This window comes from Melospiza melodia, chromosome 1 (assembly GCF_035770615.1).
Source record: "Melospiza melodia melodia isolate bMelMel2 chromosome 1, bMelMel2.pri, whole genome shotgun sequence".
Lineage (NCBI taxonomy): Eukaryota > Metazoa > Chordata > Aves > Passeriformes > Passerellidae > Melospiza > Melospiza melodia.
In genome coordinates, this window is record NC_086194.1 from 170972845 (window position 1) to 170995702 (window position 22858).

Here is a 22858-nt window from a genome sequence, read left to right on the forward strand (position 1 = left end):
GAAGTTAGGGCTGAGCAATAAAAATTACACCTTGATTTTCACCAGTCCCCTCCAAAATCTAGGGAAAAGATCCACTTGAACACAGTCCAAGGCAAAATCCCCCATGAGCAGCAGACTTGTAAATAATGGAACCACACTCTGTGCAATTACCAGCAATAAATGACTTTTATCCTGGGTAGCTGTCACCTGCCTTGAGGTGGAAGGGGAGGGATGAGAGAGGCAATCCACCAAGGTGCATTTTTCGGGAGCACTGCCCATCTGCACAGGAATAATCTCCTTTTGCTGAGCAGGCACAGCAGCTCATGCATAAACCAGATCTTCCCAGCCCTCTCCATGTCGCAGCCCCTGCTGAATGCAGAGAGGGAAGCAGGTGCTGCTGTGGTTTTGTGCATTTTATTTGGATGGGTGGATTGGGAAAATTGCTCAGACCAGTCTAGGGAAAATGCTTTTTCTCTGAAAAGGAAATCTGGGCAATGGCAATAAAGAGATGTTCTGGATTTCAGAGTATAACCATAATGATAATTAATATGTGGATATTTATTTTAATTTTTTTTTCTACTTCACAACGACTCTGTGGTCTAGCAGCTGGATTCAGGAATATCTTCACAAGAAAAGATAATGTGGTTTGTTTTTAACAGAATATAAGCATCACTGACAAGCCCAAGCATTCCTTCTTTTCCTCTTTATTCATCATTTTGCCAGTTGACAAGTGTGAGAAGAGTACTCACCACATACTCATTTCACATCTAAACAATGGAGGAAAAAAACTGGTCAGCAGTCTTGAATGAGAGAAGAGTCCAATACTAAAATATTCAATATTTAATGAACTTTACATACTAGAAATAGAAAAGGAGGTGTATAACTGTTTATATATTGTTGCTATCCAAATAAAGTTATGTCTTCATTAGAATAATGGAATGGTTTGGGTTGAAAAGGACTTTAATGATTGTCTAATTCCAACCCCCCTGCCATGGGCAGGGAACTTTCCACTAGGGCAGGTTGTATTCTTACATCTGTTACCTCTGTGCTGAAAGCTGGAGCAGGAGGAAACCTTCCAGTGGGAGCAGAAACTGCTGCAGCAGGACCAGGAAACTGTGTCCCCGAATGGGGGTTTAGATAAATGAAAATACCAATTATTTTTTCACTTCATCTTTTTCCATGCCTCAATTTATGTGTCTTTCTAACAGACACACCAACACACAAGACACTTGAAAATTAAAAAAAAAAATACAAAGTGATTATTTTATATGGATAACAAGATGTTTTACATATTTATTTAAGAATGTCTGTGTAGTGTACACATATATATGTCTGTGTATATAGACACATATATATGTACACCTATATAAATAATTTATCTCTAATTATATATCTGGAAAAAAAAATAAAAAACGAAACAGGTAAATGCTAAAATAATTCTTGTTGGTTGCACTGCTTGAGCAGAAAGAAAATGAGTCTCAGTGGCTTCATAAAAATTAGGATGAAACACAGCTGACATTTCCTTGGCTGTGACTAATGAGCCCTGAGCAGCAGCAGTGACGTGCACTGGAGCACTTTTCCCCCAGGCAGTGGCCAAGGCTCTGAGTGTGACTGGGATTGCTGGGTGCCAGCATCACAGCCCATCTCCCCAATTCTCCTGGCTCAGCACGCACAGTGAGCTCAGATTTGGGAAGGGATGAGATCCAAAAGCCCACACCTGCCCATGCAGAAGAAATCATGGTGGGAAGTGATGCGTTACTGGAGGTGGGTGGGTTTGGGAATGAATTTTGCGGGGAGTCAGCTAAAGCTGAGATCAGCTCCTGGAATTAGGGTGTCTCATGTGCCACCCATCCAGCCCAAAGGCTTTGGACACATGAAAATACTCAACACATATTGTCCTGTAAATTTTAGCTTCTCTTTCCTTCCATAGCAATGAGCCATGTGGAATTTCCTACAAGGCAGGTGAGGGAAAAGCAATCACCCTGAATTGCACCACCTCTGTCTAAAGCATCAATCCATCCCTTGCTTCTCCAGGGCTGAAAGGTGTGACGGTGTTCACAGAGGTCTTAGGGTGAGGGAAGAGATGTGGATCTGACTCCATGTTTCAGAAGGCTTGATTTATTATTTCATGATATATATTACATTAAAACTATCCTAAAAGAATAGAAGAAATGGTTTCATCAGAAGGCTAGCTAAGAATAGAAAGGAATGATAACAAAGGCAGCTGTCTCGGAGAGTCCAAGCCAGCTGACTGTGATTGGCCATTAATTAGAAACAGCTCTATGAGACCAATCACAGATGCACCTGTTGCATTCCACAGCAGCAGATAATCATTGTTTACATTTTGTTCCTGAGGCCTCTCAGCTTCTCAGGAGGAAAAATCCTAAGAAAAGGATTTTTCATGGAAAGATGTCTGTGACAGAAAGGATCCTTCCCTCCTCAGGCAGGAACTCTGTTGGGTGACACCTGCCTGGTCTGGTGCCCAAAAACATTTCCAGTGCCACAATCCAACCTCTTATCCCAAAAGCATCAGTCCCAAACGGACCTGCCTCCCACCAGCCCTGCTGCCCACCCCTTTGCTCAGCATTTTGCTGTGTTAAAACCAGCCAGGCAGCTCAGGGGGTGCACACCCAGCCAACAGCTTAGAGAAGAGCACTTTCAAATATTTCTTTTTCTTTTTTTATTTCCTTATGACCACGTTTTCCATCCCTCATCTTCCTCCCCTAGGTACAGCCCCGCCATGGCACATAAAATGCCAGAGGCAGCCGTGCTCTGCTGTAAAAACAGATGCTTTTTTAATTGTCCATCTCACAGGCATAATTGGTGGAACGAAGAAACTCATAAAATAGGCTGCAGCACACGTGTCAAGGGAGGCAGCTTTCCTCAGCTGCTGCGAGAGGGAAAAAATCTCCCTCTCCCAGCCTGAGAATGTAGTAATTTGCACTCAAATTCACTTTTCAGGGCTGTAATTAGCATGTTCTGGCCCTGTAATGCAGCAACCTTTACCCTGTGACCCTGCTGTTTCTTTTTATGGCTTGTTAGCAGTGTGGTCACTCAGGCATAGCCAAGGAAAGCAGATTCATATGGAGCCACGGGGCTGCTGCCAACCAGGGATGGGAGTGCCTGGGTAAAGTGCATTCCCTCACCCACCTAAAACTAACATTTCTTACCCTATTCAGAGCATTTCTATGCAGGAGAAAAAGTTATTACTTTTTTTTTTTTTTTCACCCTTGTCATTTGCTCATTGCGGAAAACCTTTTCTCTTGTCAGCTCAGTCAACTCTAGAATTGACCAGGATGCAAAGAGCCTGCACTCCCAGGTCTGTGTGAAATCATATTCAATAAAGATGATTAACACCCAGAATGCTGGTAAAAAAAAAAAAAAAAGAATTTAAAAAAAATTAAAAGGATCATGGCTTCCTTTTATTTAAACTTGGTTTGGTGTCTGACTTTGAACCTTTCATAATAGACTGCTACCCAACTTTGTGATTAATTCACTGTAGAACCTTAAAAATTCACAAGGCCTCTTTTCTCCATCTGTGAAATGAAGAAATAAAACTAGGACCTAGATTTTCAGCATTTCTACTGAGGCTTTTAAAATGCCTGTTGCTATAGTACTGTGAAATCTTTTTACAAATGAGTCTGAAATATTACCAGCATTCCAAGAGGTAATTACAAAAGAAAAAAAAAAGAAATAAATCACTATTTTTTTCTTGTGTCCTTTACAACCTTTAAACCTGGATTTGTAATTGAAGTGCAAACTGACCTTTATAAACTGTACAGCATCACTAAAATACATTATTCTGCAAGGCTTGGGGGAATTTTCCATGCTCAGCAATTCAATAATCTCACTTGCTTTCATTTCTGCTCTCCAGACAATGTGACATAGCTGGATTTTCCTTCATACTCCAGTGGCAAATCAAGCAGGAGAGACTGAGGAGCTTTATCAATGTAATAATCTAAATTTCCTGTCAACCTGCTGCTGTCACCTGCTTTTTTGGCAAATAACTCAGCTGTCTTGCCCACCTTCTCAAACATCTCAGCAGTTAATACCAACCCATATTAAATCCCATTTGCAATCTGCTACCTCAGAAGGTTCAGTGGTCTATGGAGAAATGATCCATCAGCACCAGCTGAAATAGCTGAGATGATTTTATCTCTAACCTGGCTGTACACTTACACAAATGCACTCGTGTGCAGTACCATGAGCACAGCCAAAACTTCAGGCACAAGGCTTTGCTACAGGGTAATTCACTGAAAGGAAAAGAAAAGTGCACAGTGGGAAAATCACTGCAATCCTGCACTGAACAGGAAGCTCCCAAAGTGGTGATTCCACAAAACTTTCAGTTCTTGGGAGCCCATTCACAGACAATCACTGAAACCCTGCTCTGCCCCAGTCAGCTCTGCTCCCTGCAGTACAGCCCCAGCTTCTCTTGCTTCAGAGTGGTTTGAATTGTCAGGGCTGTGGAAACACAGAATTTTAGTTGGAAAAGATCCCTTAAATAATCAATTCCAGCCCTTAACCCAACTCTGCCAAGCCCACCCCTAAACCTTGTTCCCAAATGCCACATCTGTGTGTCCTTTACATCCCTACAGGGGATGGGGACTCAGACACTGCCTTGGGCAGCCTGTTCCAATTCTTGACAATGCACAATATTTTTCCTAATATCCAATCAAAACCTCCCCTGGCACAACTTGAGGCTGTTTCCTCTTATCCTATGGCTTGTTAATTGGGATAAGAGATCCCTCACCTGTTTACAACCTCCTGTCAGACAAGGTGTGCCCTGAGCCTCCTTTTCTCCAGGCTGAGCCCCCCCAGCTCCCTCAGCTGCTCCAGAGCCTTCCCCAGCTCCTCCCTGGACACATCCCAACCCTTCAATGTCTTTCTTGTTGTGAAGAGCTCAGAAATAAACCCAGAATTTGAGGTGTGGAACCTGCACCCGTGCCTGCAACTGCAGGGCAAGGCTCTCGTTCTGCTCTCATCCCCTTCTTTCCACCAGCGACAAATTCACCTGAAAAAGTGGCATCAATTTACCTCCCCCCATCCCACAGGCAGCATCCTTTGTGTTGATCAAACAGCAATTGGGTCCACCCCTTTTTCATTTACACTTTTTGGTCAGTCCCCTCCATCAGCCTCCTCCGGAGCCCTGAGGTCCTGCCCAAAGCGATGCTCAGAGACATCCAGGAGGAGAATTTTGACTCAAGGGTGGCACAAGCTCACCAGATCAGCTACATTCTATTTTTGACCAGGATTTTTCAGTTTGCCACCTCCTGGGATTCAGCGCCAGAAACAAAAGCTGCTGCTCCATCTCCTGCTGCTGTGTTTGTATTTCTCCCCAGGTTTTGCCTCCAAGAAGCAAGACTGGACTCCAGCCATAATCACCTCCTCTCAAGGCAACAGATTTTTCCATTTTTTGCCCAGAAGGGGGTATATTATAATTTATAACACTCTCCAAAAGGGTGTTAGACAAGACTTTGGCACACAGGGTTAACATTTCCTGCATCTTAAGGGAAAGAAAAGGAGAAATACAGCAGAAACAAAACACTGTTCAATGTTGTACCAAGTTTGCCTTGTCTGCACCTTTCATAGCATCATTGTTGCCATGGGACCAAGTGGCAGAGCACTCATGGCACTCAAAACCACTCAAACTTCATGGAACTGTTTACTGCTGCAAAGAGCAGGGATTCAAGTGTGCAGTTTGAGCCTTCTGTAACTGTTTACTGTATCAATACCAAAAAAATAACTTCAAAAGGAGGTTGAAAATTCCCCTTTAACTAGTTTAATCCCTAAGGATGTACACTGGGGAAGTAAGATTTTTTTTTTCCATTCATTATCTTCAATCTAGAAAGAAAATTCCTATTTTTTGACACTGTAATCTAGGAAAGAAGCATGACATTACTTGTTCATTATTCTGCAAGGCTGAATGCATGAAGATCACAGGATGCAAACAGGGAAAGACTCCATGTACAAATTGCATCTGTGTTTTGTGAACAAAGAATATAAGCAGACAGCAATAAAAAATATCCTGGTAAACACATATAAATCCCCTTGAGGTTTCAATTATTTCAAAATAAAACACATCTGCTTGTTGAACACTTGACCTTCAGCTTTGTTATTCAAGACGATGTTGTGGACCCATGGCTGATCACAATGATTTTCTGGAGTAAATCTGTTAGTTCACATGTTATATGACAAAAAGCTGTGCCATTAGTAACAACCAGTCAATATTAAAAATCTTTTCCTTTTCCTTTTCCTTTTCCTTTTCCTTTTCCTTTTCCTTTTCCTTTTCCTTTTCCTTTTCCTTTTCCTTTTCCTTTTCCTTTTCCTTTTCCTTTTCCTTTCTTCTCCCTCTTTTCATTCCCCTTTCCTCTTCTCTCCTTTTTTTCTGTTTTCACCTGGAATTATCCACTTCTATTTCTCCAATACATTTTCCCAAAGACCATCCTGATCTGCCTTACCCAGTTTCACTTCAAACAAGGCAGGAAAAGGGGTTTAAACCAAATCCCCTATGAATTTCCAGCTCTAGTGCAAGGTGTCCCTGTCCAGGGCAGGGGGTTGGATCTGGATGAACTTTAATGTCCCTTCCCACCCAAGCCACTCTATGGCTGCATGATTTCCCTCTGACCTCACAGCAGTGCTGAACTTGGAAGTTTTTATTTGCCAAAAAGCACCTTCTTGCTCGGTTTTAGCACCCAATGTCCACACAAATAACATAAAGATCTGTTTAACCCCTGGTGTGCCTCCTGCAGGGGGCAGATGTGGGGGGTTTCTGCTCCAAGGGTTTATTCCTGATGGAGCAGAGTGTGAAAGGAGTCAACCATTAAATCACTGCAGGAAAAATGCAGATATTCATCCCAGAGTGACTCTCCCAGCAAGCAACAGATTGGCAAATCCTTGTACTCAGCTCTGAGATCGGAGTATTTCTTTCTTTCTCTTTCTTTCTTTCTTTCTTTCTTTCTTTCTTTCTTTCTTTCTTTCTTTCTTTCTTTCTTTCTTTCTTTCTTTCTTTCTTTCTTTCTTTCTTTCTTTCTTTCTTTCTTTCTTTCTTTCTTTCTTTCTTTCTTTCTTTCTTTCTTTCTTTCTTTCTTTCTTTCTTTCTTTCTTTCTTTCTTTCTCTCTTTCTCTCTTTCTCTCTTTCTCTCTTTCTCTCTTTCTCTCTCTCTTTCTCTCTTTCTCTCTCTCTTTCTCTCTTTCTCTCTTTCTCTCTTTCTCTCTCTCTTTCTCTCTTTCTCTCTTTCTCTCTCTCTTTCTCTCTTTCTCTCTCTCTCTCTTTCTCTCTCTCTTTCTCTCTTTCTCTCTTTCTCTCTCTCTCTTTCTTTCTCTCTCTCTTTCTCTCTTTCTCTCTTCCTACCTCAAGCACAGCAGACCTTCCAGAGGATGCCAATTGTTCCAAAAGACATCCTGCAGAAGTGTGGGATGGCTCAGTCACAACAAACATCACTCTGCCATTGCTCCCAGCTCTGTGGGCAGCACCAGGCTCAAAGGATAAACCAGACCTTACACAAAAACAGCAGAAGGATCCCAACAATCATTATTACACAAAGCAAACAAAAGGATCCCAATCATCATCATGCCTGGGCTGCTGTGCCAGAGCCCTGGAGGAGCCCCTGGAAATGCTCAGCCCTGATAAATGCTCACTCCAGACAGGAATTCCCAAACAAACCTCATCCCACAGTCCCTCTGGCCAATCCACATGAACTGCATGGCTCAATTTGGAACTGATGGCATTAAAAAACTCACCATAAACATGGAGTTGTCCTATCCCCCATTCAAGAATTATTTTTTGGCCTGAAAAAAATTTATAAAACTTGTAAATACTTAACCAGAGCAAAGTGGCTCCAGTCAGGATCTCAAGTCATTAGATAAACTTCCTGCCTGTGGATATTACAACCCAAATATAAAATTATTTTCCCTCTGCAGGCTATGCTAACTGAATGTGATCTTGTCTTGCACTTTCTATAACTCTGCAGGAGGAGAGAGGCAAAATATCTGAAGCTGGTTTGTTTTTCAAGGTGAGGGAGGATGAATTTTTCTTGGTTCCTTGAAACACGAATTTTTACCTAATCATATCCCACATTTCATTGCTAATACATGAAAATGTCAAAAGATGCAAACTCCAAATTAAAAAGCTACTATTTTGGTAATATTAAGAAGGGAAATTTGCATACTTTTTAATGATTCATCTCAGAAAGGCTTCTGAAAAATTAGCAAAACTATTGTGGTGCCCAAGAGATGAGAAGGAACATTTTATTCTATTTATTTCTTCGTCCTTCTGTCACCCACAAAACAAACAAAAAAAAAAATAAAAACAACATCAGTGTGAAATCAGCTTTTCCCAGATAAACATCTAAGAATAAATTTATTAAAAAAAACCCCCAAACATGACAATATTTTTACACATTGCAATATCCAGCCACACTTCTGGTAACGTAAAATTTTCAAGCTACAAATAGAGTGCTCACTGGGGGAAGCAGTTGGCTTCCAAAATGCAAAATAGAGGAGCACAGAAGATAAGGGGGATAAAGTGAATGTCTCCAAATCTGATAGCTGGATGGTCGTGGAGCCAAGCAAGGATTGTTGGTAATAATATGCTGTGAGAAGGAAAAGGATGTGGCTACAGAAGGGGCCATGCAGAGGTAGGGCAGCACTTTTCTGGGAAAAATATCCTGGTTTTGGCTCCTGGAGATCAGCAAAACTCAGCACAGTGCAGGCACAGGAATGAGGTTGGGAATGGGGGAAAAATTGTAGGGGGGATCAAGACCATCCAAGATCCCTGAAGGCTCTGACAGGTCTAGAAGAACAGGCTCTGACTGACAACTGATTTGCATGGAAAGAGAGAAAATAGCAGGGAAAACTTACGTATGAAAGGTAACCCTGTGAAGCCTGAGCATGGACACACTCCAGGATCCTGGACATCCCATCACCTGGGTCAACACTGGAGCCAAGATTAGTGATCTCTCTTTCTCCTTCTCTTTCTCCCTATGTTTAATCCATCTCTGTTCACCCTACTCCCTTATCCAAAACCCTCTGCCTTTTGCTTAGATAGGAAGTCAGGGATTAATTTATACTGATTTCCATGCTAAATTTACAATTTATTAATGAATCTTTGTATGCTTGTGTGGAGCCTCTGACTTTTGCCGTTCCTTTTGGCCACAAAGATCCACAAATCTCGGGTGTTCCCTTCCCCTTAAGTGTGGGATGCCACAAGAGCAAACATTTTTTAACCCGGGGCACCAAAGGGGGGAATGGGGTGAGGAGGATTATTTTTCCAGTATCTAGACACTGGCAGAAGACAAAAAAGTCATCTCATTGTTTACCCAGATCTGTGCTCCAAATGGCATAAAGGCCATGGGACACTGCTGCAGATCCTTGGAGCAGATGTGCAAGGATGTGGGCTCACACAGTGTTAATTTCTCCTGCTCCTCATCTCCCTTGGTGTTCAACTCAGGGGGCAAATCTGCAACCTGGAGATGGGAACAAGGATGTGTGGGCAGGCTTGGGCTCCGAATCAATGCAGTTTTCACCAGTATGGAGTGTGCTGTTCTCCCCTTGACTCTGCAGAGCTCTGAGAAGGAAAACCAGGGGGTCCTGGTGGACAAGCAGTTGTCCATGAACCAGCAATGCCCTTGTGGCCAGGAAGGCCAATAGGAACCTGGGGTGCAGAGGGAAAAGCATGGCCAGGAGGTCAAGGGAGGTGATCCTGTCCCTCTGCTCAGTGCTGTGAGGCACATCTGGAGTGCTCTGTCCAGTTCTGGGCTCCTCAGGACAGGAAGGACATGGAGCTCCTGGAGTGGGTCCAGTGCAGGGCCATGAAAATAATCAAGGGACTGGAGCGTCTCTCTTAAAAGAAAAGGTTGAAGGAGCTGGGCTTGTTCAGCCTCAAGAAAAGGCAGCTGGAAAGGGGATCTCATCAGGTTCTGTCAGGGTCTGCAGTAAGAGCTTAGGAAGAAGAGCTTAGGAATAAAAAGAGGATGTATCAGAGTTGGAAAAAGGGTCAGGTCTCCAAGGATGTATTCAAGAGGGCTGCTAGAGTTTGCAGGAAAAAAATTAGGGAGGCCAAAGCCCAGTTTGAACTCAGGATAGCGACCGCTGTTAAGGATAACAAAAAATGTTTTTTATAAATATATTAATAGTAGGAAAAAAGGTAGGACCAGCCTTTGTTCCTTAATGGACACAGGTGGGAATTTAGTATTTACAGACGAGGAGAAGGCAGAAGTGTTTAATGCCTATTTTACCTCGGTTTTTAAAGAGAAGATGACTTGCCCTCAAGACTCCCGTCCGTCTGGACTGGTAGATGGTTTTAGGGAACAGAATGGTCCCCACATTATCCAGGAAGAGGCAGTTATAGAACTATTGAAATGTTTGGACATTCACAAATCTATGGGACCAGACGGGATCCACCCCAGGGTGATGAGAGAGCTGGCAAATGAGATTGCAAAGCCACTCTCTATCATTTATCAACAGTCATGGATTACTGGTGAGGTTCCGGATGACTGGAAGCTGGCCAATGTGATACCTATTCACAAAAAGGGCGCAAAGGATGATCCTGGCAATTATAGACCAGTCAGTCTAACATCTATACCTGGCAAAATAATGGAACAGTTCATATTACGTGCCATCATGCAAAATTTGCAGGATGGCCAGGGTATCAGACCCAGCCAGCACGGATTTAGGAGGGGTAGATCATGTCTAACTAACCTGATCACTTTTTATGACCAGGTAACCCGGCTAGTGGATGCAGGGAAGGCTGTAGATGTTGTTTTTCTGGATTTCAGCAAGGCCTTCGACACTGTATCCCATAGCATACTCCTACACAAGCTAGCTGGCCGTGGTCTGGATAGGAATACCCTTTGCTGGGTTCAGAACTGGCTGGATGGCCGGGCCCAGAGAGTGCTGGTGAATGGTGTCACATCCAGCTGGCAGCCAGGCACCAGTGGTGTCCCTCAGGGGTCTGTGTTGGGACCAGCTTTGTTCAATATTTTTATTGACGATATGGATGAGGGCTTAGAGTCTTTTATTAGTAGTTTCGCTGATGATACCAAATTGGGAATGAGTGTAGATCAACTAGAGGGGTGTAGGGCTCTTCAGAGAGACTTGGAACGGCTGGACATATGGACAGAATCAAACGGGATGAGCTTCAATAAGTCCAAGTGCCGAGTATTGCACTTCGGCCCCAATAACCCCCTGTACCGATACAAGCTGGGGATGGAGTGGCTGGATAGTGCCCACGTGGAAAGGGACCTGGGGGTGCTGGTTGACAGTCGATTGAATATGAGCCAGCAGTGTGCCCAGGTGGCCAAGAGGGCCAATGCCATCCTGGCCAGTATCAGAAATGGAGTGGCCAGCAGGAACAGAGAGGTCATTCTTCCCCTGTACTCGGCACTGGTGAGGCCTCACCTGGAGTATTGTATCCAGTTCTGGGCCCCTCACTTCAGGAGGGACGTCGAGTTACTTGAGCGTGTCCAGAGGAGAGCAACGAAATTAATAAAGGGCTTGGAACACAAGCCATATGAAGAGCGACTGAGGGAGCTGGGGTTGTTTAGCCTGGAGAAAAGGAGACTAAGGGGTGACCTCATCACTCTCTTCAACTTCCTGAAGGGTGGCTGTAGTGAGCTGGGGGTCGGCCTCTTTCTCCGGGCAACAACAGACAGAACATGAGGACACAGTCTCAAGTTGCGTCAAGCTAGATGTAAGTTAGAAGTAAGAAGGAAATACTTCACAGAAAGAGTGGTCAGAAACTGGAATCATTTACTCAGTGAGGTGGTGGAGGCATCATCCCTTGAAGAATTCAAAAAAAGACTGGATGTGGCACTTGCTGCCATGATCTAGTTGAACAGTTAGAACATCGGCTGGACTAGATGATCTTATAGGTCTCTTCCAGTCTTGAAAATTCTGTGATTCTGTGATTCTGTAAGGTGTCAGAGCATGGACCAGGCTCTGCTCAGGGGGCCCAGCAATGGGACAAGAGGAACAGGCAGGAGATGAATCCCAGGAAGTTCCACCTGAATGTGAGGAAGAACAACACAACCCACTGTGGTGCCTTCCAGCCTCACTCAGGCTGGGATTTTGTGTGATTCTCTGACCCCACCACTGCACTGAGGAGAGGACAGAAACCATAAGCTGAGACATGAAAGCATTAAAAAATTACATTAAAGCATTAAAAAATTACACAAACAGCAGCAGCAGTAAGAGACCTTTAAAACATTATTGGTTGTCCCCCAGATGCCACCACTCCTTGTCATCTCCTGGAGGATCCATCCCTTGCCACAACAAATAATTCCTCCATTACTAAAGGGTTTAAAGCTCCCAGCCTACATCCACAACCCATCTAGATGTGGGAAGACACTTTTGCTTTGACCAAGGTTTCTGGCCACCTCAGAACTCCAGCAAGGACAATTTGGGGAGAAAAACACTGGAAAGCAAAACTTTGCTGACAGATTGATTTGTAGTGGCCATTAGGAACTGCTCGAGCATGTGAAGGGATACTCCAAGGACCTCTCTAAGCAGGGCAGGCAGTTCAAAAGTGTATGAATTTATCATCATTGGAGGATTCTGCAGTTCATCACCAGCTTTTGTAATTTATCACAGGGATGTCACATAGCTGAAGCTCTGGGATTCTTAAGGGTGAGATCTGTCACATAAATACAGTTATTAAGGCAAAGAGTGTATTATACAGTTAAATGCAAATGTTGCAATCTGGCAACCCATTTTTACTGCCAGAACCTAGAAGGTTTCTCCTGTCAGAAATTGATGCCAGTAGCGATAAATGGGGGATAGATAAAGTTAATCCCACTGCTTTGAGTTGAACAGGGAAGGTATTACTTTGAAGGGTTTAACATATTAACGGAATCAAAACGACATTTCAAAATATTTATGGAAATCTCTTTTTTTTTTAAAGCTTCTACAAGCAGTATAACAAAACCATATAAAACATTATTAAATTCTACCCTTAATTAAACATGCTGACACTTAAAAGCTTCTGTCTGATTTACTTTAACAAATCTTCTTTCCGCAAATTATGACTTTAAAACATCATTCTGCTCTAAATGAATCTGAATGCCAGAGGAATTTAAATCTTTTTTACAGATGCTTTAAAAAAATAAATTTAAGCTATACCTCCAACTTATCAATCATAATGGTGAAAGGAGAAGGAAACAATACTCATAAATTATAAAAGTAACTGAGGAAAAAAAGTCTTTACTGTTTCATGTCAATGCAAAAAAGCTGAGGGCCATGGATCCATCTACCTCTGCAGCAGGTTGGTGAGGCTTCAAGCCACGAGGAGAACTATTGAACCTCCCTGGAGCATCCAGAGGAACAGGGGAATGTCCAAAGGTCCCTCTGGTCCAGCTAAGGTACAAATGACCCCACAGCTCCCCCCAAAAAGGGTTGTTGCATTTCTTAGTGCAATGTGAGTTGGGTGGGAACAAACTGAGTCACCTCAATCATCCACCCTGAAGGTGAAATTCCAGTGCCTTCCTTGGAATCAGGGGGTCACAGAGTGCCACTGTCATATTTTCTGAAAAATCTCTTTACCAGGATTTCTTCTTCTGGGAAGCCGAGAAGCCTCAGAAAAAAATGAAAACAATAATTTTCTGGTTGCCTCTCCTGTGTTTTGTTGCTTTGGAATGTGGTTGGAGATTGTTTATCCAACATGTGAATTCCAATCATGACCAATCATGGTCCAGCTGTGTCAAGGCTCTAGAGAGTCACGATTTTTTCATTATTAACTTGTTAAGCCTTCTCTATCTATCTCTCTATCTCTATCTCTATCTCTATCTCTATCTCTATCTCTATCTCTATCTCTATCTCTATCTCTATCTCTCTATCTCTAAGTATCCTTTCTCTATTCTTTAGTATAGTTTATTACAGCATTCTTTTATATAATATAATATCACAAAATAATAAATTAGCCTTCTAAGAACATGGAGTCAGGTTCATCATTTCCTTCCTGCCACAGGGACCCTGAAAACACCACACACAGAGTGTCACTTGAGATGTCCCAGTGTGCCACCACCACCTAATGCTGCCATTTCAGAAGGGAAAGAACAGCAAGTCTTGTGCCAAAATTCCCAACCTGTCTCAGACACCCTGGGGCACCTCAACAGCTCCAAGAGTCACCAATCACATCCTGGGCTGCATCATGAGAAAGTGTGGTCAGAAGGTCAAGGCAGGGATTGTTCCCCTCTGCTATGACCTCGTGAGGCCCCACCTGCAGGGCTGGGTCCAGCTCTGGGGTCACCAACATCAGGAGGATGTGGAGCTGCTGGAGTGAGCCCAGAGAAGGCCACAAGGATGCTCTGAGGGTTGGAGCTCCTCTGTTCTGGAGCCAGGCTGGGAGAGCTCCGAGTGTTCACCAGGAGAAGGCTCCAGGGAGAGCTCAGAGCCCCTGCCAGAGCCTGAAGGGCCTCCAGGAGAGCTGGAGAGGGACTTTGGACAAGGGATGGAAGGACAGGAGAAGGGGAATTAACTTTGAAGTGAGAAGGGCAAGTTTAAATTGGACACTGGGAAGAAATCCTTGGCTGTGGAGGTGCTGAGGCCCTGGCACAGGCTGCCCAGAGAAGCTGTGGCTGCCCATCCCTGCAAGTGTCCAAGGCCAGGCTGGATGAGACTTTGAGCAACCTGAACTCGTGGAGGGTGTCTCTGTCCATGGAAGGGGAGTGCTGGAACTACACAGCCTTCAAGGTCCCTTCCAACCCAAACCATTCCATGACTTTCTGACCTTGCCAGGATGAGCTGAAGCTTGACAGAGACCAAAAATGTAAGCAACCACTTTAAGGGTCTTATCCATAAGAGGTTGTAACAACCTGTGCCAGGCAAGACTCACAGATGAGTCCAATCTGTCACAAACTTTCTGATTCTATCCTGAATGTCAACAAATGTGTCAAAAAATGCTTCTACAAATCCAGCAAAGCACCTCAGACTGAGCCTGAGAGCCCTGAAGAGCTCGTGGCTTCAGTCTTGGACAGGGATGTCTCTCTTCCCAAAAGCACCCCAAACTGACAATATTTCACCCCAAACTGACAATATTTCACCCTAGGCTTCCATCAATTTTAGGGTGGCAAAAGAAACCGATTAATTAATTTTACTGCTCCCAAAAAAATCTGCTGGTGATGACGCAAATTTCCTGGGGAAGGGTAAGGAAGATGGAATTCCCTTCAATCCTGGTAGAGAAAATGGCAATCTATACATGCATGCCCAAGGAAAAGAGGTGCTCAGTGAAGTTAATATTTCACAAAAAAACAGGTTAGAGCAGCAATACAAAAGCTGCATTTTCAATCTCTTCCAGGACTGTTGAGTTGTCTCACCCTGGAGCAGCTCAGATCACAAACTCGCCTTCCCCACTTGGAAATGTTTTGGAACTCCTTTGTGGCCATAGGAATTCTCTGACTTGCATCATGTTAATGAAGATTTTGTATCAGTTCAGTCAGAAAAGCAGGTTTGTTCTTCACACTGTACAGATGTAGAGCTGAGCCCTCTCTCAGGTGCAAGAAAAAAATCCTACATATTTCAATAATGTGCACTTAAAAAAAAATAATGCCAGTGGGAAAAGCGAGGTGAAAGCTAAAAATCTTTTTTTTTTTTCAAATCAGGAGAAATCAACACTTTTTTTACTAAATCTCATCAGTGCTAAAATCTCATCATTGCTAAAAGCCCCAAAAATATCCCTCTTATAATTCCTACTTACACAGGCAAATTCTCCTGCTAGTGACTAGTCAAGGAGTGAAGACTCATGGGTTACATCCCAGACACACCTGAAAATGGTAAAGAGCTGTGATTGTGACTCAATGCTCTTATTCCTCCTGACCTTGCAATGACAAAAGGTGAAATGTCCAATAAGGTGACAAACTCAGGTGGCACTCAGCAGTGCAGGAGCCTGGTTTGGAAAGCCTGGATCACTTCTGTAGCCACCCAGTGTCCAAGGAAAGGTCATCAAGGACCTTTCACTGTCCCTTCAAGCTCAGTTTCATGGCTCCCAGGTGGTCAGCAAAGGCCTCTTGCAGCCTGCATGGCCACTTTGCTTTTCTTGAGATCACAATAAGACAGGGTCAGGTTGTGTGAAAATGAAAGATTCCTGATTTTTTTTTCTTCTTCTACCTCTCAGAGAGTATTGTCCAGGTTAGAGGGAGGCTTTCATTTTCACTTCCACTTTGTGGAAGATGGTGGGAGACCAAAGAGCTGCACCAGTCAAAAGGAAGGAGATTGGTTTTCATTGTCTCTTGGAGACAGTGCTCTACCTGGGTGTTTAATTTGATTTGCCTGAATTAAAAAATTAACAACAGTGCCTGATGTTGGAGACCCCCCTCATCCCACACAATCTGGCTAAAGAAGCAGATAAATGCCTTGGAAGCCTGGATTATTAAACCAAAGGTCAGAGAGAAAAAAAATGAGTCGATTTTTCCTGCATCACTGGAGAAAGCCTCAGCTTTGCCTCCTGGCCTCAGCTCCTCGTCCCAGCTCCATCCACCTTTTTTCCCTTTGCTCCCACTCCCTTCCCAATTAATCCAGGGTCAGTTGCATTCAGCCAAGAGCTTTGTATGGGCATTTACATTTCACTTGCCAGCACATCCAGCTCCAAGCATGCAGCACACAAATATTTGTGCTGGTTCTGGGAAGAGCCTCGACCAGGATTATTCACTTTGGGTCTGATGTATACCCTGCTCCCAGCAGCAGCCAAGTCTGTCTCACTGACCAGAGCTGGCACTCCATGTGGGATGAACTCTCCCAAATTTACTGGCCACAGATACAATCCTTATTCTGGAAGACTCAGCTCTCAAAAGCAGAGAAAACATTTCAGAAAAGGAAAGAGACCAATTTGACAGTAAAAATCCTGCCCTCATCTGATGCCTTTTTGAGTCCTGTGCTTAAGAGGCAGAAAGTCTGCCTGAATTTGGCAAGGAAACAGGTAACTTTGGGGTTTTTTTTTTTTCTGTTTATCAGGACCCTGCAGCTAGGTAAGCAAACACTTCTGCAGCTTACAGTCCAAAGTAGCTGAATGTCCTGTGTGGCAGAACAATTCACCATTAATCCCTATTCCCAAACACTCTGCCTTCCCTCATCTGCCTAATTTTAGGCAGCCTCATTTCAGGCAGAGTGACAGCCACTTAACAAGGAAGCAGAAATTGTGGCAATTTTACTACTTAGACACCCAAACCCATTATCCTTCTCCTAACAGCCAGGGCTATAAACCTGCCAAATGTTCCCTCACTGCTCCCATCTCCAAAGCTAGAGGGTGTTCAAGGAGAGCCATGCATCAGCCTCTGAAGGAGAGGGGTCAAGAGGCAGAGGAGGAAGATTAAGCCGTGATTTGCAGCCGTGGAAGCAGAAAGCACTGCCCCAAAGGTCTCACCTGAAGAGCTGACCCTCCTGAGCAGAGATCTATGCAGCCCTGCCAGCTCTAGTGATTCATGGCACGCTGATTTTTGCTGGTGCAGCTCTCAGGAGGGACAGGCTGAAGTTCTTGCAGAGCACTCGGGGATGTTTGCCTGGTGGTGAGAAAGGGGGGCAGCGGAAGGACACATCAGTGTCAGCGTGTGAGAGTCTGTCTGAATTTTCTCTCATCTGCCTCACCATCATCATTCAGGCACCACTGAAGAGAAGACCCCTCCTGTCTGAAAATCTCTGGCTCTGAAGGAGAAAGTTACACACGCCAAAGGCCCTGAGACCTGAGAGCACAGTGCTAGGTTATTTTTTTCACAAGTGTTGTTTGCTGTATGTTACACTGAGCCCAATGAGAAGAGGGCACCGTGCCCTTTTTGCACATTAGCTCTGGAATCCTCCCCTCCTCTCGGCCTGGCTGGTCTCCTCCTAAGCTTCAGGGTGGTCTAAAGGAAGACCCCTCTCACCCATTCATAACCACCGTGACAGACAAGTAGAGATGTAAGGAGCCTCTCCATCAGGGACTGAGACATGACACCCCCATGTGCAAAGGCCCCTCTGCTCCTTCCAAGGACTGGGACTGAAACCCCCAGCCCGGGGGAGGTGTGTGGGGGAGGCAAGCTGAACAAAGCGAGATGTTTGCCTGAGATGTTGTGATCACTGGACCAAGCAGACAATGGCTCTTGTTTACTGCTGAGAACATGGACTACCTGTTACATCTATTCCTTATTGTATCTGTTTCCCCTCCCTCCCTCAGAATTATCATAATAAAAACCTCTGAGTTAGCTAGAGATTTTAAAATCTCCCCGACGCAACAGGCGGATCCTCGACTGGACTGGACCAAAGGACTTCGTCTCTACGTTTGGTAGCTATATGCCCTCCCTCTCTCTCTCTCTCTCTCTTTTCTCTCTCTTTCTCTATCTTTTTCTCTCCCTTAATCCTTCTATCGCATTTTGCTGTGGTCATTCAATAAATGTGCATTTGTTTTCATTATCACTGCAAATCCACTGTGCCGTGTTGGTTTTTTGCACCCTGAGATCAAATCCATGAACCATCACAAAACCCGTTCATAAGGACGGATCGTGACACAGGGCAGGATGACAGACAGGCAGGACTGAAGGGAAGGGAGCTGCTGGTCCTCCTCAGCAGAGCACCCTGGTTCTGCTCTGTATGGAGACGCAAAAAACCAAATGGGAGAAATGGGAGATCCATTAGGCAATGGGGAGAGGGGATGAACCTGGAGACAGCTGGAGGAATTCTGGGGCTGATGACAGGGGTAGGGAAGCACAGCTAAAATTTTAAAAACCTGCATTTAACTATCTGGACAATTAACAATAATTCTGAGATCAAAAAATAATTAGTGCAATTAGTGCCTTATGCAACTGTTTATGTAACTGCTCAGGAAAAAGGAAAATTATCCAGGCATGCTTCTGGAGTGCTCTGAAGAGTCAAGGAATTGATTCTTTAATTAAAATTTAAAAAAAAATAGTTTAGAAGAGTAAACACAATATCTGCATGATGCAGAGTCTTTTCTGGGTTAAGGGTCTCCAGCAGTTATTAAGGTGCTTCATGCTGCAAATTATTTTGTACATGTAAATATCTTCCCTGATTACATCAATCTCCACAGGCTGACTTTTTACTCTTACATCCTCTCCAATCTCCTAAATTTACTTTCAAATCTTCTGACTATTACTGTTTTTAATTCTCTGGTTTGCAAAACAGGGTATATGGGAATTAGGGCAGATCTGATGCCCTGATGAAAGCAATGGATTGGAGAGAAAAGGAGAAACATTGCAAACAGGTCTGAGAGTTTATATTGCATAGAGAAGGTCAGTCAAGTCCATTAGGCAAATAAAGAAATAAACCCCAAATTCTCCTCTTTCTTCACAGCCAAATCTCAGCAGGAACAGCAGCCACACACATGAAATCAGAGACATATCCCAAACAGTTGATTTTTGCCTGCAAGCTGCTTGAAGGGAGGCACCTTTAATAAACTGTGCTACGTTTGGAGAAGTCATTTGAATTCTGTAATTAGCAGACATACAAGGAGAGCTAACTGTGCGTGTTTGTGTGTACACAGCTCTGGAAGAGGGAGTTTAATGAACTGTGTCCCCTGCAACTGCAAATCAAGTTTCATTTTGTCAGTGCTGTGCCACGTGATGCTGTGATGCAGCTTCCAACACCACAACACACTTTTCCTCCTATAAAATATGCTCTCCCTCTTTTATTTTTTCATAGAATCATGGAATGGTTTGGGTTGGAAGGGTCCTTGAAGATCCCTTGGTTCCAATTCCCCTGCCATGGACACTTTCCACTGTCCCAGGTGGCTCCAAGCCCCCTCCAACCCGGCCTTGGGCACTGCCACATCCACAGCTTCTCTGGGAAACCTGTGCCAGGACCTCCCCACCCTCATAGGGAAGAATTTATTCCTAATATCCAATCTACATCTACTGTCTGTCAGTTTGAAGCCATTCCTCCCTGTTCTATCACTACATGCCTCTGTCACAAGTCTCTTTTCTCTTTCCTTTTGGGTCCATGGACCTTGGCTAAGTAGAACTGGTGGGTGAAAGAAAAGGAACAAGAAAAAGCTACAGAAACATCTGTTTTGGTTTAACTCCAGCCAGCAGCTAACCTCCCACAGCTGCTCAATCACTCCTTATTTGTTGGTAGGGTGGGTGAGAAGCAGGAAAGGCCTTGACTCTGTGTCAGAACTGCTCAGCAGTAACTAAAATATCCCTGGATTATCAACACCGCTTTCATTACAAATCCAAACCACAGCCTCTCATACTGGCTACTGTGAAGAAAATTATCTCCATACCAGCCAAAACCAGCACAGTTTCCTAGTCCATCTTCACTTTAAAAATAAACAACCACCGCCCCCAACAACAAAAAAGCACCAAACAACAGAAAAAATAACCCCTCCAAGAACCACAGAATGCCCTCTTTCACTGAGGGCCACCATCTTTTCTATGTTATCTGCACACCATTCTCTGCCACATGAAACCAGCACAAGCAAAGCTTTGCACGATCAATACACATCCTACCGCCATTAATCACAAACAGGAACGAAAAGAACCAAAGCAATCCTGACAAAAAGGTGCCCAGCTATAATAAAAGGATGGAAGAAAAGGTGAGGATGAGGGGAAAAAAATGAAAAAGCTGGGACAAAGAAAGATCTGCAACAATTTAAAATAAACTCACAGTCCATCCTGCAGCTCTTGAGTATCGTTTGAGGTCCCCAGGGATCGAAGACTTCTCTCCAGAGAGGTCACTGTCAACAGCACAGAAAGAAAAGATAAGCAGCAGCACATCTTCTCAGAGAGAAAAAAAATATACTGGATCTTAGTTCAGATGTTTGTCTTTTAATTTTATTTTATTTTTTTTAAATGCAATTAAGTACTTGAACAAGCAAGCTGTGAGAGAAAGGGGACAACATCTACCAGTGGCCACTGCCACAGAATGATAAATTGGGTCCTTTGGAAGCTTATACGATGAATCCATGTAAAACGTGCCATGACATGATGGAATGTGACCCCTCGTCAGGAAAACCTCAGTTCCATGGACCTTGCACAGATCTCTGACTCTTCCAGCCTTGAGGTGACACAGAATTGTGCACTGAGCACTTCCAGCTGGAAATGTGCCCCTGGTGAAGAGGCAAGAAATTGCATAATAACTGTTTATTGCTCTGAATTATAATTAAGAGGCAGAACACTGATGTCTACTCTGGTATCTTCCATCTCCTCGTTCACGATGCTTAAACTCAAAATGTTTTCTATCTTTTGGCTCAGAAAATATGGAGATGTAATTATCTCCTGTGTTTGTGCTCAACAACTTCGTGGGTTTTTTCACCAGAAGAAGAGAATACTCTAAAAGCAGTTGGAAGGTGAAAACATGGTTTGCTTTGTAATTTTCAATTACTTCAGATTTAAGAAATATCTATATATATATATGCATGTGTGTATAAAAAAAGCAGAAATCTAGGAATACTGTTGTCTTTTTCCATCCTTTAATTTCACTGTCTCAATTCACTTTCAAATTAACAACAGGTCACTACTTTTGGACTTAGCACAGCCAGCAAGCAAAGCACTTCACAATTTCCCACAATGGAAAATGTTAAATAAATTACATTCTTGATATTTACATGTGGGATTTCTTTCAGGACATTTCCAGTTGTAAAAACCCATAACCCGTTATCAGTCACGCTTCAATATTTAAGGATAGAAAGAAGAACAGATTAAAAACATGGTTCAATTATTTCTGCAGAAATTTAAGAAATCCTCTGTTTTAATGACTCTGCAGACTTGGACTTGGCCTGTAATTTTGAAAAAGTCACTTAATGATATTTCCACTGTCAGACAAAATCCTCTCTTCTCTTTTGGGCTCTGCTGGCTTGACACCAAAAGTCACTAAACAGCATAAAAAGTAACTAATGTGCCTGAACTACATGAATATTCAAAAAAACTTCGAATACCACCATATATTTCCATCAATGCTAGCTCTCAATAACAGATTTTACTGCAGAGTTTGGAGATTCGGTACGATAAAGCCTCAAGGAATTGTCTGTAACTGAGGTGATAATTATTTTTCTTTGCTGGAAGCACAGTGTTCTAAAGAATAAATTGGAAGTTTTCACTAATAACCATTTGCTTCTGTAGAAGGACACCACTGACCCTGCAGAGATCTCATGAATACTATAATTCCCTCTTTCCCTCTCCACAATCCTAACAAATCAATTTCCCTTGGAATCCACATGCTGTACAGTTCAAATACAAAATTTTGCATCTACCAAAAATACTTTTTGGCCCATCAACCCTTTGGAACAAAGCAGAGTGTGGTCCTTGGAGAATGGAGAGCAAGCCAAGGTAAATAAACAACTTGTGTGGACACTGAATTTGTAAGAACAAGTTAATGGCATGTGTGCAATTCCAGAACAAAACCAGCAGCTACAGCCTCCACGAACCTTTCTAACCTGACCTGCAAAAATAAAGACAATTCAAAGTGAGTTTTACTGCCACTGCTTGGGAGAAGACTGGAGTGGGAAGCAGTTTTGCTCCTGAACAAAACACTTCAAGACTTCACACTCAAGCCATTTTGCATCGAGGCAAACCCAGGAGCTGTCAGATTTGTTCAGCATTTTGGAAAACCTACAAAAAGGTGAAAAGAATATGAGACATGAATGCGAGAGGTGAGGAAAGCGTTTATCAGTTAGATGAGAAAGTGATCTGTGATTAAGTTCTTATCCAATAGTTTTACCTAATATTCCAATTCAAACACAGCATTTAGACAACTAAATAAATGTCAGTTGTCCCAAAATTACAAGATATGCACACTGGAGGAGCCAAAGGTTACCATTTGATACACCAATTCTTATGTGGAAAACAGCAGGACTAAAACTCCAACGTGACTTTTCTAAATCTCAGGAAAGCCAAAAGAACCCTGGGCTGCATCAAAAGTGGAGTGGCCAGAAGCTCAGTGGAGGTGATTCTCCCCCTCCAGTCTC

General features: G+C 43.3%; 1 protein-coding gene across 3 annotated transcripts in view; it reads right to left on the reverse strand.

The window, feature by feature from the left end:
- TSNARE1 (t-SNARE domain containing 1) overlaps positions 1 to 22858 on the reverse strand; it is a 469351-nt gene that overhangs the window by 286459 nt on the left and 160034 nt on the right. For all 3 annotated transcript variants that reach the window (XM_063174900.1, XM_063174910.1, XM_063174890.1), the window contains exon 6: positions 20560 to 20629. In XM_063174900.1, coding sequence (XP_063030970.1) covers positions 20560 to 20629 — 70 coding nt within the window. The remainder of the gene's footprint in view (positions 1 to 20559; positions 20630 to 22858) is intronic.